The following is a 19,818-nucleotide window of genomic DNA, read 5'->3' as shown; positions in this document are numbered from 1 at the left end:
AGTGGGAGACCTGATATAACTGTTTCTATGCAGAAAAATACGTTAGCAATGTGGAAAAAATCATGCCCAAAAAGATTCATCACCAAAGTACCTCACAAAACGAATAACATGCCAGTAAACGTTTTAAAAACAACATTTTCAATGTCATGCAAAGTTATCACTAAGCCTGCTACCAGTCGCTTCCACTGCAGATAAGGCTTAAACATTATTTCAGTATTAACAGTATTTTCTCAGTCAAATTCTAGTCCCTAGAATATAACTCGACTGCGCATACATTTATCAGCCTGATACCAGTCGCTACTACTGCATTTAAGGCTGTACTTACATAATGTGGGTAACAGCAGTATTTTCTTAGTCAATTCCATTCCCAGAAAATAATGTACTGCACATACCTCATTTGCGGGGGACCCCGCATGCTATTCCCCTCTTTCTGAAGTTACCCTACTCCTCAGAATGTCGAGAACAGCCAGCGGATCTTAGTTACGTCTGCTAAGATCATAGAAAACCGCAGGCAGATTCTTCTCCAAATACTGCCTGAGATACAAAAAACGGCACACTCCGGTGTCATTTTAAAATAACAAACTTTTGATTGAAGAATAATTAAGTAAAAACTCCAACTCCTCTTGCGACCTCCTTCTTTGTTGAGGGTTGCAAGAGAATGACTGGATATGACATGTGAGGGGAGGAGCTATATAGCAGCTCTGCTTGGGTGATCCTCTTGCAACTTCCTGTTGGGAAGGAGAATATATCCCATAAGTAATGGATGACCCGTGGACTGAACACACTTAACAAGAGAAATATTAATTTTAGGAATTTCATAACACAATGAGTAAAGTTTCAATTATCATTAACGTAATCCTTTTGTGGTTCATTTTTTTCTTTGTCAGAATTACACAAATTTTCTGAAATGTAATAACTATAAATCGTTGTGGGTACTAAATTATGACATGCTATGTTAATAAAAAAAAAAAAATATATAAAAGTAATATTTTAAGATAAGTTTGATTTCAAATACTATTGGATAAGTCTAAGGCGCCGATTTATGAAAGTGCGGACGGACATGATCCGCTGTAGCGATCATGTCCGCTGCACATCGATAAATGCCGACAGCAAACGATGTCGGTATTTATCATTGCACAAACAGTTCTGGTGAACCGCTTGTGCAATGCCGCCCCCTGCAGATTCGCGAACAATCCGTCGCTAGCAGGGGGTGTCAATCAACCTGATCTTATGCGATCGGTCGGATTGCAATCCGCCGCCTCAGAGCAGTCGGACGAGTTAAGAAGCAGCGGTCTTAGGACCGCTGCTTCTCAACTCCTGTTTCCTGCGAGCCTGAAGGCTTGCGCGGAAACAGCTATCAAGCTCCATTCGGAGCTTGATTAATCGGCCCCTAAGAATACATAGAATCAAAGGAGGCCATTTTTGGGATAATCTCAAGTTTTTATATTACCTATGGAATACAGATTTTCATAGTTGTCTTTCATTACTTCTTTGTACAGATCTCTCTGCCATCCTTCCAGGATTTCCCACTCCTCTTCTGAAAAATATACTGCCACATCATTGAACGTCAAATGCATCTGTAAGATTGAAAACAGGTAATGTGAGCTCAGAAATATTATTGAAGCAACTACAAGGGTACAAATGCTATTTTAGAAATGAGTAATACAGAGATTCCGCTCAACTCATCTTAGGAGCAGTAATATCAAAGGATCACTTAATACAGTAGAATTAGCTGGCAAATGAACAATACAATGACAATACAATAGCACTTACTTTGACTTTGAAATGAGCAGTAGAATGTTTTCTGGCAAATTTTAAAGTTAATCAAAATTTCCCTCCCCTTGTATCATGTGACAGCCATCAGCCAATCACAAAACGTATATACTGTGCACATGCCAAGTAGGAGCTGGAGCTTCAGAAAGTGTGCATATAAAAACAAAAATTGTTTGTAAAGTTACTTTAAATTGCATACTGTGTCTGAATCATAAAACTTTGACTTTAGAGTTCTTTTAATAGAAGATTCTGATTTTTTGAACCAGCCTTGTACAACTATGGCCCAGAGGTCATCCTCTCCCCAATTCATGTTATGTGGCCTTTCACAGCACCTCTCCATTATGCAGCTGACTAATGTCTGTTCCAATGTTTTTTACGTTTTTATTTTACACTAATTATTAAAATAAAATGTCAAATTAACCTACTTCGATAATGTAATTTAACAGGAAGTTAATTGGTTACATTCCTCTCACAACTGACATGCTACGAATAGAATTCATAAGGATTTTAAAATCTAAACACTATGTAAGTATGCACACTGCAAATAAACCTCAAAACGATGTTAAATTCCCAAAAACACGAAATACTGTCTGTTTAATTGCAAAGTTACTTCAGTTCCTGTGCAGCAAAAAGGTTTTCTGTGTTTCTGGTAATTTATCCTTTTAAAGAGCGTTCACACAAAGTACAGTATGTCATTTCGTGTTCATGCTTTCAAATATTGTCAACCATTGTTGTTGTAATTTGGAGTAAAAGAAAGTTGTGACTGAAATTTAAATAATTTAGGGCTACATTACGAGCGGCGCACTAACATTTGTGTGCAAGAGAAAGGGGGTTTATCGAGGTCCTTTGTGTGCGTCTCAATTAGCGCACGTATTACAGGTTGAAAGTAAACACGTTCTCTTGAGTGCAATTGAATTTAACGCACTTCAGGATAGGGCGTCCAAATCTCTGGTTACAATATCTGATATCTCATTCCTCTATCAAAGTATAGATATATATTTTATTGAAAAAGGAGACAGATATGTAGAAATGCGTATTTAAGAATAAATAGAACATATTCTGCTATGTGAAGAACAATGTAATGTTAAATATTCATATTCATGAGGGGTTAGCGCACTTGGTTAAATGCGATCGGGTTGTTAGTTCCCGCCACCCACACACACTTTTCACACTCTAAAAGTCTATGAGGGAATACGCGGCCACTATATTTTAACTTCGGCTTTTTGCATGTGTCAGGTTAGCGCTCTTGCAAAAATATTTTACTTTCAACTTGTAATATGTGCCCTACCTGACGCACACAAAAACCCTCTGTCTAGCGAAGTTAATGAGGGAGAGCAAAGTAACGCTCCACTGGTAATCTGTCCCTTAATCATTGCTCATTTGAAGTTTGCAGATATAGAAGGATTATAAATGTTTCAATTAATAGATTTTTTTTTATAAATGAATTTCGCAGAAAAAGCAGACCATTAATGGCTAATTTCTACAAAATCAAATAGCTCCAACAATTGCTAAACAGTTATATAGCTGTATCATGAAAATAACGTAGAAATGGTTTTGTGGACATAAAACGTAATAAAGTCATATTATTAGTAAAACCAAATACGATTTTCCAAGGGGTTTCTCTCAGCTACAGGAAGCACATCCTGGGTTTTTTCAGGCCATGTTTACAGGCTTTTGTTGGAAGTTTAGCGAGTGCCAAAACAAGTGTGTGTCAAGCTTAAATACATGTCTGTATGCATGCACATTCAATGTAAAAGAAAAATCATAACTACTATATAAAAAAATAAAGAACACAGAGGTGTGTCAAATCTAAAAAAAAAACCAAAACACAGATCCCTTTGGTGTGGCGTATTAATCAAAAAAGTTGCAAATAAATAAGTAATTAGAAGGAATGGGATTAAATTTAAATTGCATTAAGCGTTAATAAATTAGCAGTCAGTATGATTGATATTTAAGTATGTTAAAATTTATAATTTTTTTTAATCTTTAAAGCAATATGATGATCTAATAAATGCTAAGTAACACTATACACAAAGGTCAACAAGGAGGTTTCTGGTAACTTAAGGTCGGCCTAATGAAAAAACAATGCTCTTAAAAAGAACATACAGCTCTAGCAACAAACCAGATCAGTTAAACAGGTATTTTAGACCATTCACATGTATTACAAAATCAAAGGCCCAAGGAGATTTGGAATAATCCGAAATTGCCACCATATAGCGCTATGGGGACATAACAGTGTATGTATGTTTCTGTGTAACGCTTTGAAATGTTATGTTAGGAAAACAGTTGAATAGATTTCACAATAGATTTTATGATATGTAGGCAGCAATAGGTTTACAGTATACCTAGTACATGAATGTCACCAATGCAGATTTCAACCCAATGCTCAGACGTCCTCTGCTAATCAGAGCAAGCATTTTGTAAAGGAATATTAAAAATTAGCTCTGTGGATTCTGTTTGGGCTTTATAAAGTGTTATGGATTCTATTCGTCTTTGTTCTGGAAGGATTCTTAGTTAGAATAATATTCTTCTCCATTCAAGAAGACACCATAGCCAGGGGCGAAATTACCATTGGTGCAGCAGGTGCAGTTGCACCAGGGCCCAAGGGCTTGTGGGGCCCATAGCAGCCAGTCTATACATTGGTGTGTGCAGCACAATCCTAATCCAGGAGAGCCTTTAATTAGTGCAGGTTAGTGCTTATCTATCCTCTAATACATTATATAGAGCAGTATATAAATGATTAATATTGATAATGAGTTACCTTTGAATATTTTGCACCAGGACCCTCTGTTGAGTAGGTCCGCTACTGACCATACCAGAACTCAGATCAGCTTGTTTTGCTCTTATTCTGGTACCATCAGAAGGCAGATAGCAATGAGAGAATACAGAGCATGTGTGGCAGATGGCAACTTCTTGTATACTCTCACTACATAAGAAATGACTCCGCTTTTTATACATTGGTCTTAACATGCAATTGTATGCATGTTATTTATCCAATATTACAGAAAACAAACAATTGACCCCACAGCAGCTGTACCGTTGTCAATTGTAAATCATGACTGGTAAAAATAGACATAGAACACTCCAACCTCAAGTTAGAGGGCACTTTGACCTAGAGCTAAAAGGACCTCATTATCCAGAAATTTGATTCCAACTGTCTGGGAAATTGAGGGAAATTCCAATTTGAGTAGATATAGAAAATAATATAGTTTAGATGAACCCCTTCCTACAATTTCACTTCATTTCCACAATATCAATAAGTTATCTCCCTGTATGTCCCAGATTACACTGCTTTATATTCACAGGGAAGAGATCACTGTGCTTAGAGAGAGGGGGAGCGATAGAGGCACAAGCTGCTGCCTAAGCGATAGAGGCACAAGCTGCTGCCTAAGCGATAGAGGCACAAGCTGCTGCCTAAGCGATAGAGGCACAAGCTGCTGCCTAAGCGATAGAGGCACAAGCTGCTGCCTAAGCGATAGAGGCACAAGCTTCTGCATAAGCGATAGAGGCACAAGCTTCTGCATAAGCAATAGAGGCACAAGCTGCTGCATAAGCTATAGAGGCACAAGCTGCTGCATAAGCTATAGAGGCACAAGCTGCTGCATAAGCTATAGCGCCACAAGCTGCTGCATAAGCGATAGCGCCACAAGCTGCTGCATAAGCGATAGCGCCACAAGCTGCTGCATAAGCGATAGCGCCACAAGCTGCTGCATAAGCGATAGCGCCACAAGCTGCTGCATAAGCGATAGCGCCACAAGCTGCTGCATAAGCTATAGCCCCACAAGCTGCTGCATAAGCGATAGCGCCACAAGCTGCTGCATAAGCGATAGCGCCACAAGCTGCTGCATAAGCGATAGCGCCACAAGCTGCTGCATAAGCGATAGAGGCACAAGCTGCTGCATAAGCGATAGAGGCACAAGCTGCTGCATAAGCGATAGAGGCACAAGCTGCTGCATAAGCGATAGAGGCACAAGCTGCTGCATAAGGTATAGAGGCACATGCTGCTGCATAAGCTATAGAGGCACAAGCTGCTGCATAAGCTATAGAGGCACTAGCTGCTGCATAAGCTATAGAGGCACTAGCTGCTGCATAAGCTATAGAGGCACAAGCTGCTGCATAAGCTATAGAGCCACAAGCTGCTGTCTAAGCTATAGAGGCACAAGCTGCTGCCTAAGCTATAGAGGCACAAGCTGCTGCCTAAGCTATAGAGGCACAAGCTGCTGCATAAGCTATAGAGGCACAAGCTGCTGCATAAGCTATAGAGCCACAAGCTGCTGCATAATTACTCTGACAGGAAACTCAAGTAGCAAGGGCATAAAAATTAAAACAGGAGCACCTCAAGGCTTTCGCTTAGTCTGCCAACCTAGATAGGATTTTGTTCCTGGTTGTGCTAAGAATGGTCATATCTGGTGTCTTTATATAGTTGTGGCCACAGGGAAATAGAACACCAGATATCAAAACATAACACATAAGCCATGGTAAAGAAAAGGGCAACTCCAATCTTATTGTGTAGAAGCAGGACGCAGCGTGCAAGTTATAAATTAGAAATAAATGCCTCCTCACCTGAGCCATACCCAACAGAAGCTTCACAGTGCTGAGACGATTTCAGCTGAGCAGGATAATTCCGCACACAACATCTTTTTTTTCTACTTCTACAATCTCAGAGAGAACCTCTGTGCTCCACGCTGAACCCTGCTCTGGCACTCGCAGCGGTACTTGGCTGTTCGGAGCCTTACGGAACTACCTGAATTGCCGGCTGTCTATTGGAGGTCACTGGGTGACGTACATTAGTCGAGGTGTGTCTGTCGGGCGACCCAGAACAGTCCCGATCTGCGCTTGGAGGCATGCCATCTGTGCCGCTTTGTTTGTGAGTGAGTATCTGGTACTATGGGGTGAAGCTTTGTCGTGTGGGAATTTTATCCTGTTCGACCAACGATACTGTTTTATATTTTTGGCGCCTCTCTTCTTTCTCTCCCTTCTACCATAGCCAGAAATCCATCCGGATTACTATCGGGAGTGCTGCCATCAAGTTCGGTGTCTCATCACTACAATCAACATCCAAGCACTAGCGCATCCTCTGAGGACTGTCAATCCTTTTTTTTTTCCCCAGACGTAAATGAGCCGCTATATTAATAGTAAAAGGTTACAGTAAGGCAATCCCTAGATAAATATACAGTAGGTGCTGTATGCAGATACATAGGTTATGTAACATTTCGAGGCATATCTGATTGCAAACTCATGTCAGGGTCCTGGAAATGGGAAGATACCCAATAACAATCTGCTGAAGCAGAATGCCCTAAGAATTATGTCTGAGAAGAGTAATATTAGGGAGGTGTATTTTAATAACTGCGAGAATATTTTGCTAAACTGATAGCCTCTAGCAAACAATCTAACTTGGTCGCTGTTGGAATATAAAGCATAGCAGAATGTTTCTAGTGAGCCATAAATAGGGTGACCATATTGCCGCTTTAAAAAGGGACACATAAAAAATACATGTGTCAGGGCTGTTTTCAGGGCTCTTTAAAGAAATGTTTTGTATAAGAACCCTGACATATGTATTTTTCATATGTGTCCCTTATTAAAGCGACAATATGTTCATCCTAGCCATAAATCCAATATTTAAGTAGGTACAAGGTTTCAAACTTATATGTGGTATATAGGCTATTTAACATATTGCTCATGTCAGGATCCTGTATATGAGGAAATATCAAGCAACAAATTGCTGAAATGGTTTAACTGCCGAGATATATCTGAAGAGAGCAGTATTACGGAGGGCCTATATTATATACTAATGCTGCCAAGTACAGAGCAGATAGATTATCTCATAAGAAACCCCAAATAGGGATTATCCCATTACATTACACAGAGACCAAACAAAACAACAATAAAAAAAGGAACAGTGTATACTTGAATGTAAAACATGGAAACTAAGAACCACTAATGACAAAGCTTAAATTTTAACCATCAGCACCATTGCTGATCCGTTAGAAAGTACCGTCAGGTACAGTGTAAGTGGGGATGTCATTAGTAACTGCTTCTGATTTGAGGTCTGGTCCAAATGAAAATAGGATAAGAAGTGTCTGTGGCAGGCTATGACTAAAATAACGTGGGAAGTCCTTTAACCCACTCCGGTTTTCCCTTTACCTTTTACACTGGTTAAGTCTGCGACTTGTTGAATCAAGACCCACATGTAGGCATAGAGACTCTTAGCAGGAAGGAGGCTAATAAATAGGTTGAAGTCAGCCCACAGATTATAACTTGAAACACCTAATCTGATCTGTTGAAAGTACAGTCAGGCATAATGGGAGTGGAAATAGTTAATTGCATCCTCTTCTCCGGGTGTTCCGGAATTGCTGGTCAAATATGCGGGCGTGTTTTCAAGCCTGTATGTGTAATGGTCAAATAGAGCCAAATAAGTATCTCTGCAGGCGACTTCTTCTTTGAGGCTCAGCCTATTATCTAGATCTGGAGCTGTGGCCATTAGAGGGTGGGCCAACAAAAGTGTCGGCAGGCTCTGTTCTGGTTCTGTATTCGGCTTCATAGCAGGATTCAATAGATTTATATAGAAAGAAACTGTAAAGGTCACCGTTTCTCTCCTCCGCGAGAATTTGGGGGCCATGAAGCTGCCATTAGCTTGTGGATGAGACGTGAGGCAGAGTGTAGCGGTTCGTGAAGTGGGTTTGATGACTAGCTTCTCTTGTTGGCCAGACTGTTTCTTTGTTTTCAGCATTGCGCATAAGTCGGCGCAAGAGTACAAGAGTCTCTCTAGCTTAGGCAAGAGCATAGCCTGTAGTTCGGCTAGGATGTAGGAGTCAGCGGAACATTCTTTGGTGGTGGATATCTCCATTGTATGAGGACAGGAGCCAATTGTTAACATATGCCAGGTTATGGTAGGAGTACATACAGCGTGGTGGTGATATTCCCGCCACAGTGCCCAGCGGCTTATTCTTCAAAATGATGTTCCGGGGTAGAAGAGCTGTTATTCCTTCTGTCTGCTAGGTGTTCCGGGACAGCTTGCCTGTCAAAAATATTCTCAATTCTCACCTTTTCAATATCCTCTTAACATTTTACACAATACAAGAGAGATACATCCTGCTGCTTAATTTCAGCAGCCAGAAAAAAAAATCCCTCTCGCTGCCCGCATCCCCTTTTTCTCTCTTTTCCCTCCTTCCTTCTTTCCTCTCCCTCCCCCTCTCTTCCTGTCGCTTTACTCATCCAAAAATGTCCATTTCGCTCAAAGTCAATAGAAAGTAGTGTTAAAAAAAGGGTATAATTACCTGCTTTTGAAACCCTATTTCTTGGATTATAATGAATGGTTCTCATTTTCGTATGAAGATTCTTATACGGCTATCTAGAAGGAATAAGGTGTCCATCTGTTCTATTATTAGCTGGTTGCAAAGTTCTGATATTAACTTTTCTAACATGGTAGCCTTTCGTGACTTCCATAGTCTTAATATGATTTGTCTACCTGTTAAGATTGTCAGCTTAATGAAGTTACAATAATTTTAAGTGTGCCTCCTACAGAAAGTATTATAAAAGCTACCAGTAACCAGTAACAGTAATTCATGAGTGTGCAATCTCAATTGTGCCTTCTCAGTATGTGTTTACAGCAGTTCCTGATTGTGCCAGCTCCAGTGTGCATTCTCAGTACAAACATTCATGTTATCCCTTAGTGTGCAATGTCCATTGTGCCTTCTCAGTATGTGTTTACCAGATTTCCTTATTGCGCCAGCTTCAGTGTGCGTTCTCAGTACAAACATACATTTATTCCTTAGTGTGCCTTCCCATTACATACAGTACATAGTTATCCCTTAGTGTGCCAGATTCAGTGTGCCTTCTCAGTACAAAAATAGTTATCCCTTAGTGTGCCAGCTCCAGTGTGCCTTCTCAGTACAAAAATAATTATCCCTTAGTGTGCCAGCTCCAGTGTGCCTTCTCAGTACATACATACACAGGTATGCCAGCTCCAATGTGCCTTCTCAGTACAAAAATACAGCTATCCCTTAGTGTGCCAGCTCCAGTGTGCCTTTTCAGTACAAACATAGTAATACCTTAGTGTGCCTTCTCAGTGCAAACATAGTTATCCCTTAGTGTGCCTTCCCATTACATACATAGTTATCCTTTAGTGTGCCAGCTCCAGTGTGCCTTCTCAGTACAAACATATATAGTTATCCCTGAGTGTACCAGTTCCAGTGGGCCTTCTCAGTACAAACAGTTATCCAATAGTGTGCCTTCTCAGTACAAACACACAGTTATCCCTTAGTGTGCCAGCTCCAGTTTGCCTTGTCAGTACAAATATATAGTTATCCCTGAGTGTACCAGTTCCAGTGTGCCTTTTCAGTACAAACATAGTAATTCCTTAGTGTGCCTTCTCAGTTGAAACATAGTTATCCCTTAGTGTGCCTTCCCATTACATACATGCAGTTATCCTTTAGTGTGCCAGCTCCAGTGTGCCTTCTCAGTACAAACATATAGTTATCCCTGAGTGTACCAGTTCCAGTGGGCCTTCTCAGTACAAACATAGTTATTCCTTAGTGTGCCTTCTCAGTACAAACACACAGTTATCCCTTAGAGTGCCAGCTCAGTGTGCCTTCTCAGTACATACAGTTATCCCTTAGTGTGTCAGCTCCAGTGTGCCTTCTCAGTACAAAACGGTTATTCATTAGTGTACCAGTTCCAGTGTTCCTTCTCAGTACAAACAGTTATCCATTATTGTGCCAGCTCCTGTGTGGCTTCTCAGTACAAACAGTTGATCCAGAGTGTGCCAGCTCCAGTGTGCCTTCTCAATACAAACATAGTTATCCCTGAGTGTGCCAGCTTCAGTGTGCCTTCTCAGTACAAACATACAGTTATGCCTGAGTGTACCAGCTCCTGTGTGCCTTCTCAGTACAAATAGTTATCCCTGAGTGTGCCAGCTCCAATGTGCCTTCTTAGTACAAACATATAGTTATCCCTTAGTGTGCCAGCTCCAGTGTGCCTTCTGAATACCAATTTTGTGTAATCCCTGGGTGTACCAATTCCAGTATGTCTTCAGAATAATTACTGAGTGTGCAATCTCCATTGTGCCTTCTCAGTACAAACACACAGTTATCCCTGAGCGTACCAGTTCCAGTGTGCCTGCTCAGTACAAATATATCCCCGAGTATATCAGTTCCAGTATGTCTTCTGAATACCTCTTAATATTTAATAATCTCAAATCAGTAGTAAAGAGCAACACATATTGTCAAGCTCAGTGTGACAGGTACCATGCCCCTTTTTATGTAAATCCACTCCAGCCCCAATAGGCACAAGTAGGTGTGGGGTCTATTGCAACTCTTCTGTCAGAAGAAAAAGGCAAGCAGGGTTAGACTGCATTAGGTGGCCAAGAGGCGATTGATAGATTAAATAGATAGATGATAGATAGGCGTATACGGTTTGTGTGTAGCTGCATATATATAATAGGGATGGGCGAATGTACTGAAAGTGTAATTCATTTGGTAGAATGAATATTCCTGTGGACATTCGTTTTGGACAATGTTGACAAGAATGAAAATCCATTAAAATTCGGTAATCACATGTTATTTTCGTTTTTGAATGTTTATAATTAGATCGAATATCGACATTCGAAATTTTGAATGTAACATTCGATTTAACAAATAAGATTCGGGGGGGTCGAAGTCAGTGCTCAACCAACATGGCTGCACTAGTGTAAGCTCTGTGAAGAAAGTGGGCTAAACATCATATTCCTGCAATACAAAATGGACTGCTGCGCACTAAAAACACTGACTGGTCTGATAGATCGATAGGAGCTGCGTTGCTAGATGGATACAAGCTGAAATTGAGGGAGCGAACATCGCTCAACGGCACAACTGCGCAAGTGGAAAAAATCAGTTGCAGTGAATAGGCCGCAACCACGCACCATCGATGACAGAGTGATCCAAACCCTGTAAGAACACTCTGATGGACACGATAGCGGATGCGCCTGCCTAGTATTGATAGGCGAGTACATAGGAAAGTTATAGAAAAACGGTTCCGTTGTGTGATTACGTGGCTTCTCGAGTGGCTGCAATACATTGTGAGTACTACAGAGGAGGGAATCCTGCATAGAAAATGATGCACAGGGGAAAATAGCCCCATCTTTATGTAACTGGGATCCTACACAGCACATAACGGTTAGCCTGAATACACCGTAGTCACAGAGGCGACCTATGAACGGTTGCGCAGTAAAAATGCCACAAATTAACTGTGTCACACCCAAACTATGAACTCTTGCAGTAGACCCACAACAAATGAGACAGACTCCTGAGAAATAACGTACTATACTATAGCCCAAAGACAGGGATAATAAGTGACAGGAGGGGTCGGATATGAAAAGCTGAATCATAACTAAAAACATCCCTAGCATTATACTTCTTTTTATTAACATGTTTTTCATGTAAGGCGGAGGACACAAAGGAATAAAGGCTTGTATACACTAGGGTACTAGATGCATTGATTATTATGTCACCAAAAGGGGTAATAAAAAGTGAAAAAGAAAACAAATGTGACTCCGTCAGTGAACAAATTTTTCAAATGCCTGGATTCCTCACAACTGTCGGCATCCATGGAACCAGAGCCTAGAATAAGAAATAACTCAATGTCCTCTGATTCTGAAAACATGGGGCAAGCTATTACAGTGCCTAAGGCCTTATTGGATTCACTGCCTTCAAAGAATGACTTTACATCTCTCATACAGCAAGTGAAACAATGTATTCGCGAAGAACTTGCGGACATTAAGAAAGATCTTACTGAAGTGGGACAAAGGGTGGAAAAATTGGAGGAAGATTTGACCCACCAACATACAGCAATTCTCAGCTGCTCCAATAGGATCTCTCAACAGGATTTAACAATCATGAAACTGGAAAACAAAGTCGAGGATTTAGAGAATAGGCGCTGCTGACATAATATCAGAATGAGGGGTATACCAGAGGAGGTGTCCCCTCAGGCCCTATAACCATATGTACAAAGCCTATTTGACAGATGAGGGTGATGACTCTTCATACGCTCTTGATAGAGTACACAGGGCGTTGAGAGCTAGACCTCCGGAAGATCAGCCCCAAGAGACGTAATTGTAAAAGTTACAAATTACCCCATTAAAGAAACTTTGATGAAGAAGGCAAGGCAAAAGCATCCGATAAAATTCAAACCTATAGATAGGGCCATCCCTTTCATCTGCAGATACAGTGGAGAGGAAGAAGAATTATATGCAACACTCCAGATGACATGCCTTCTGTATGTAAAGAGTTGCATATTGAACCTCCCGTGATGGCAGAGATCTCTAAACCTCGTACGAATATGTCATTGCAAAAGGAACAACCATTACCTCAAAGATCGGAGTGGCAGAGAGTATCTTCCAGAAAGAATAATAAAACTCCTTCCAAGCAAGCCACACGAGATGCAGATGTACAAGAAGCAGCCTAGCTTATAGCCAAGTATAATGTTTTTGCCTTTTTCCAAAAGTAACTAAGGGACTACTCTTCCTTTATTAAAAGGACATGACATTGACGTGGGCAATGGTCAATTTTTTTACAAAATATGTCTGTGAGGTATAGAGATGGAGGGGTACTGTATTCATGTTTAGTGTGGGGTTGGAGGAGGATAAAAGAAAAAGAAAAAAAAGTGAAGTAGGGTGTATTATCTGTAATAGATGTATCTATGTTTGGCCCACGTAGAATGGTTACCCCGAATTACAAAGCGTTATGCTTTTCTTCTATTGTTGTATTAATGTTATTTGTATTTTGTAGTTGTTAAGCCTGGGGCACGTGCACAATAACCCTGCAGAAATACTGCATCTGATGTTAAAGAGCGGTAAGTCTATGAATAATCTAGGATGACAGCAAGAGGTAATGATCCACAGTTACACATAATCACGCAGAATGTCCAAGGTTTTAATTGTCCAAATAAAAGGGCTATGGCCTTGCAAGACATACACCAAATGGGGGGGGAGGGAATTATTCTGCTGCAGGAAACCCATTTTAAGGCAAACAGAGTTCCAAAATATTTCTACACACAACACTTTCATAGTACTAATTTAAAAAAAAAAAAAATGGTGTCAGCATTCTTATTCATAAATCCATTCCTTTTAAAGTCCTGCAAACAAACAAAGATAAGGAGGGTAGATATCTGGGTGTTATGAGCCTGTTCTATGGTAAACCCATCACGATAGCCAATTTGTATGCACCAAATAGACGCCAAGATGTATTTATAAATGTAGCTGCTGCTAAAATTATTGATATATTGATTGCGGGGGGAGATTTGAATATACCGCTCAACCCTAGATTTGATTGCTCACGCACCAAAACTAACATCCCACAGAAAGTTTTCCAATCTATATGGAAGAATCTTAAAACGTTGGCACTATACGATACCTGGAGATATTTACATCCAGATAAGAGAGACTATACTTTTTTCTCTAACCCACATAGAAACTATTCAAGACTGGATTACATTTTTATAGATCATAGTGCTCTCTCCTATATCACACATTGCATAAAACATACATCCTGGTCCGATCACTCATTGGTAGAATGCTTCTTAAAGTGGCTTTCTATGCCCATTAGACCATTCTGCTGGAGGATGGACGATGTATTGTTACTAGACCCCAAAAATCTAGAGAATTGCACAAAACAACTAGACATGTACTTCTCAATAAATAACGCACAAGGAACAAACCCTGATATGATATGGGAGGCACACAAGGCTTACATGAGGAGTGAATTCATCAAAACCAGAGCAATTAGGCAAAAGGCAAACCGAAGATTATATTCGGCCCTAGCTCAGGAGGTAATGGAATTGGATTATCTGGCAAAATTGAATCCAGGAGATGTTCTCCAACTAAATTTACTTAAGGAAAAAAGAAATAAACTAAATGAGCTTTTGCAAATTGAAACCCAAAGGTTTTATGGGGAGAGCAATAAAACAGGCAAATATTTAGCGAGGGCTTTCAGGAAACAAACGAAATCATATATACACTCAATTAATACCATTTCTGGGTCTCAGATAGAGGATACTGCAGGTATCGCTAAAAATTTTCAGGAATTTTACCATAAATTTTATATCTACCCGAATAGACCCTCTAGCAATCATAGGGAAGCATGCGACAAATATCTATGAAATATACATCTCCCACACATTTTGACAGAGGAAGTAGAATTATTAGAATCCCCAATAAGTGAGGAGGAAGTTGGGGCAGCAATTGCAGATATGAAACCTAATAAAGCACCAGGTCCGGATGGCTGTACTGCCCTCTATTACAAAACTTTTAAAGCCCAATTAAGTCCTCATCTGACCTCTTTATTTAACTATGTTGCGGATGGCCATGTGTTCCCTGATACTATGCTTCAAGCCCATATAACGGTACTTACGAAACCGGGGAAACCCGCTATCGTACCTGCAAATTATAGACCAATCTCTCTGCTTAATGCAGATATTAAACTTTATGCTAAAATTCTGGCCACCAGAATGAATAAAATATTACCATCCTTGCTGGATGGAGATCAGGTAGGTTTTGTGCAGAACAGAGAGGCTAGGGATAATATAAGCAAAGTCATAACACTCCTAGATCACATTAAATTTGTTAAAATGCCAGTGATCTTTCTGTCGACAGATGCAGAGAAAGCATTCGACAGATTAGATTGAACTTTCCTGTACTCCACCTTAATTAAATTCGGCTTTCCATCTAAATTTATTTCTCAAATTTTTGCCCTATATTCGAATCCAACTGCACAGATTCGAGTTAATGGACTTCTGTCGGATGCTTTTGTAATACGCAATGGGACGAGGCAGGGATGCCCGCTGTCGCCTCTGTTTGTCCTATCCTTGGAGCCCCTGGCAGCTAAATGACGTAGTAATTCGAATATAAAGGGAATTGACATCCTGGGACACCCATATACAGTAAGTTAGCCATGTTTGCAGACAATGTCTTAATGACCTTGTCTTCCCCTATTGAGTCCCTAGAACAGGTTCAGAGGGAACTAGTAGATTATGGTAAGTTGTCCAATTTTTTGATAAACCCATCTAAGTCAGAACTCTACCCTATTAATATACCTAAAGACATCCTAGATAGGATCAGGAACCGGAGCCCCTTTAAGATTAATCTTGAGGCATTATTTGGGAATTCAATTGACCTCTGATGAGGAACAATTACGTAAGTTAAACTATGGGAAACTCCTAAATGAATTTCAACTTTTGACGTCCAGATGGATGCCCAAGCACAGTATTTCTTGGCTGGGCAGAGTGGCAGCTGCAAAAATGACCTTATTGCCTAAGGCATTATACGTTATGCAAGCATTGCTTATCACTGGTATTTCTAAATACGTTCAAAAGTTGCAAAAAGTAATAAACTCCTATATTTGGCAGGGGAGGAAACCTAGATTATCCCAGAATACGATATATACCCCTCAAGAAAGGGGAAGGCTGGGGGTCCCTAATCTGAATTGGTATAGACAGGCTGTTTCTTTGGGTAGAGTGGTGGATTGGTGTAGGCAGGGCAAGATATCATTTAAGAAAGTGGCACCTGGAATCACAATTATTAAAAGTAACACATATGGGCGGATTATGCTGGACCCCGAAATGGGTAGCTAAACCAGGAGAAGGTAAACCATACACTATTTTTAGTGAAACCTGGAACACTTGGATCTCCATTAGAAATAAATTCCCTGCACTGTCCTCTATCTATTCACCATTGACAACATTAATAGATAATAAAGAAATTGAGGGGAATAGACTTCAAAATATGACACAACTTGGAGGTTCGGTTGACTTTCAGGATTTGATCCCAATATATACTTTAATAGACGGAGGTAAATTATTGGACAGACAGGGACTATTGGACATGGGATATGAATGCTTTTCAGACTGGTTCAAAATACAACAAGTTAGACACTACATTTTCACTCATAAGAATAGGAGAGACCTTTTACACACCCCAACAGCTTTTGAGAAAATGTGCATTAACCGAAAAACCACACAAAAGGGTATAATGTCCTCAATATATCAATGCCTCCTGACATCACACCTTACATCTAGACCGACATATGTTCAGAAATGGGAGAAAGAAATGGGTATGCGGGTTACACATCAGAAATGGAAGCGGTGGGCTTGTTACACAGCGAGATCTGCACACTCATCTTTGTACTTAGAAACAAATATGAAAATCCTCACAAGGTGGTACCTTACACCCAATAGACTGACATATATGTTCAAGAATGCTAGTAATAAGTGCTGGAGGGGGTGTGGCCAAGAAGGGACAATACTACATATATGGTGGGACTGTATACACGTGTCTTCATTCTGGAGGGAAATGTTCGAGGTGATTAAGGAAGTTACAGGTGTGAACCTAGAATTCTCCCCAACAATCCCCATATTTAATGGCTTAACTATGACATGCAGGTTACGTCGAAATCTCACTCAAATTATGCTCAATGCAGCAAAAAAACTGATTCCCAAATTTTGGAAATCCCCAATATCCCCACTATAGAGAAGTGGAAACATCAAATAGATTATACAATTATATTGGAAAGATATTTTTACCTCTCCACGGGAAGGATGAATTTCTACCATGATATGGTATTCCTGTGGGAACAATACAAATTGGCTAGGGTAGGATAGGCTACAAGAGGAGTACTGGAGCTATTATTTGCGTGGTGTGTGTGGAGTGATGAGTAAGAATTCCTACTATGTAATAAGCCCTAAATGATCATATCGGGGGGGGGGGGGGTGCACGTGTCCCGAGGTTATGTTTTGTTTATTTTATTTATTTATTTTGGTTCTTATGAGTATATAATGTTGTAAGTTTAGATTTCTTTTTTTTTTTTTGCAATTGTCGCACTGTGTTAGTCAATTAACTAAAGTGTTGGTTGTTTGGGAAATTAGCCTACAAAGCGAGTGTGAAGCAGTGGAAACCAGCAGTGGAAAACACTGCTATATAGGATAGCAGAAGATGCACACATCGTAGAATATCAGACTTTCAGAGATGTTTATTTATCCTGGTTTTTTTCAGGTACATATGAGATGTGTATTATGTAGCTATCGAAATATGTCTCCCTACATGCTTACCTGTTGATTGCCTAATCACTGTTATTTCTTATGTATCTTGAATAAAGAAATAAAATATTAAAAAATAAGCAAAAAAATAAAATACGATTCAGAAGTTCAATAGTTCATGTGGTAGGGAATTTAGTAAATTGATACATATATATCAATTAAAATATTTCTATTTCGAATATTACATCATTTGAATATTACATTTAAAGAACATTATAAATACAAAATTGATTAGAAATTATTAGAAATATATTTTTATTAGAATTTTTCGAATATTGCATAATTCTAATCGAATATTACATTTAAAGAAAGCATTAGATATACTATTACATTTAAACGTATGTTAGAATGTTGTAAAAACATTCTAAACAAACGAACCGACATGTTAAAATTAATTTCATTTTTAGAATGTTGCAAATCATTAACTAATCCCAAATATATGATCATTATGCTGTCTGCACCTATACCCGTACATTAACAAAGCTGTGCTTAATATGCCTGTGCAACTGGGTTGTACTTGCCCCCTGAACCAAAAATTGACAGTCCTCCCCTGAGACACACTGCCAGCTTCATACTTTAATATGGTCTCTCTCTCTGCAACCTTAGAAGATGCGCCTCCTCCGGAGCACATACAGAGACACGAGCATTTAGGTCTCTTATAGCCAAGCGCGGCACAGCACTTCTAGCAGTTCCCTACATGTAACCTTGCACACGGGGAAACCGGAATCCCTGTTCTCCACTCTCCCTGAACAAATGGGGCATAGACAGTTCTGCTGGGAAAGGTTTTTTTTTTTTTTTTTTTCTATAAACTTTGCCAGGAAAACTGAACTTACTGGTTAAATACCAGACACCTATTTGCATCTGTGAGAATTAGGGATCGATTTATCAACTCCTTCGCCCTGCTACGGCTGCAGGTTCTCACAAGAGAACCTACAGTCCATATTTAACTAGCAGCGGTCAGACCCCTGCTTTCCTAACCTTTCGCCACCTAGGTGGCAAATTTCAATCTCCCCGGTCTTGTCCGACCGGGGAGATTGACAGCTCCTGCCCACACATGGGCAAAATAGAGCTTGTGTGCAATGCTGAATTCCGGCAGCAGAATTCAGCCCGCCAGAGGCGAGCTGCAGCGGACAGGGGTGCGTATGTACGCCCGTGTCCGCCGCAGCTTGATAAAATCGACCCTTAGCCAATACACAATATTCAGAGCTAGATTACATAAAGGTGGCAAAATATACAGTGAAAGTATAGCAAAAAGTTGTTTTATTATGCATAAACATTTTATATGAAATTCCTTTTAATTCTCTATTGGTGTATAACAGAATTGGCATGTTGATTTCATATACACGAACATATTTTATGCGGTTTTGTGATTAGCAAAATGACAGTGTGTACTGCACAATATCAGCAGTTTGGTTATATTTCCCGAACCTATCTATATATCGATCTTTATCTTCACAAAACGTAAAAAAACGCTATACATTATTAAACTAAAACTTAGCATTTAAAACACTTACCATTGCTGACTTAGTGCAGGAACTCTAGTATGAAAGTAGATGCTATAACTAGGGTTGAGCTAGCAGTATTTATACTAGAAAATCACCCCCACTCACATACCGGCCATATGGTTTTGCAGTTTCCTCTTCATCACCTTTCACATATAGCTTTACTATTATTAGTGTGAAAGGTGATATAGGAGGAAAAAGCAAAACCATATGGCCGGTATGTGAGGATTTTATCACTTCTCATTTTATCGTTAAATGAAAAAATTATATATAAAAATCCTCACATAAAAGCCATATGGTTTTCCTTCATCTCACACATTTTTTAATAATACTTATTAAATTTAATAAAACTTTATCATATAATGTGTATTTATTTTTTTTATTTTAGAACTAAACACATAAAAAGTATATTTTAACATTAATAATTTGTCTTTAAGGTTGCAATTATTTAAAAAGTATACAACTACACAGAATAGCTTTA

The 19,818-nt window shown here is 39.6% G+C and overlaps 1 protein-coding gene across 1 annotated transcript in view; it reads right to left on the bottom strand.

Annotated features, from left to right (window-relative positions):
* The window catches only part of LOC128660076 (zinc finger protein 25-like), a 128,141-nt gene extending 108,777 nt beyond the window's left edge, over positions 1-19,364 (bottom strand). The window contains exons 1-2 of the mRNA XM_053713688.1: positions 19,350-19,364; positions 1,451-1,577 (exon numbers count right to left, since the gene is read on the bottom strand). Of these exons, the coding sequence (XP_053569663.1) occupies positions 1,451-1,577; positions 19,350-19,352 (130 nt within the window). The 5' untranslated portion in view covers positions 19,353-19,364. The remainder of the gene's footprint in view (positions 1-1,450; positions 1,578-19,349) is intronic.
* Positions 19,365-19,818: the final 454 nt, after the last annotated feature.

The sequence above is a fragment of the Bombina bombina genome, chromosome 5, assembly GCF_027579735.1.
Source record: "Bombina bombina isolate aBomBom1 chromosome 5, aBomBom1.pri, whole genome shotgun sequence".
Taxonomy (NCBI): domain Eukaryota; kingdom Metazoa; phylum Chordata; class Amphibia; order Anura; family Bombinatoridae; genus Bombina; species Bombina bombina.
Note: the sequence above shows the minus strand (reverse complement) of the source record. Positions and strands in the feature narration are given on the sequence as shown.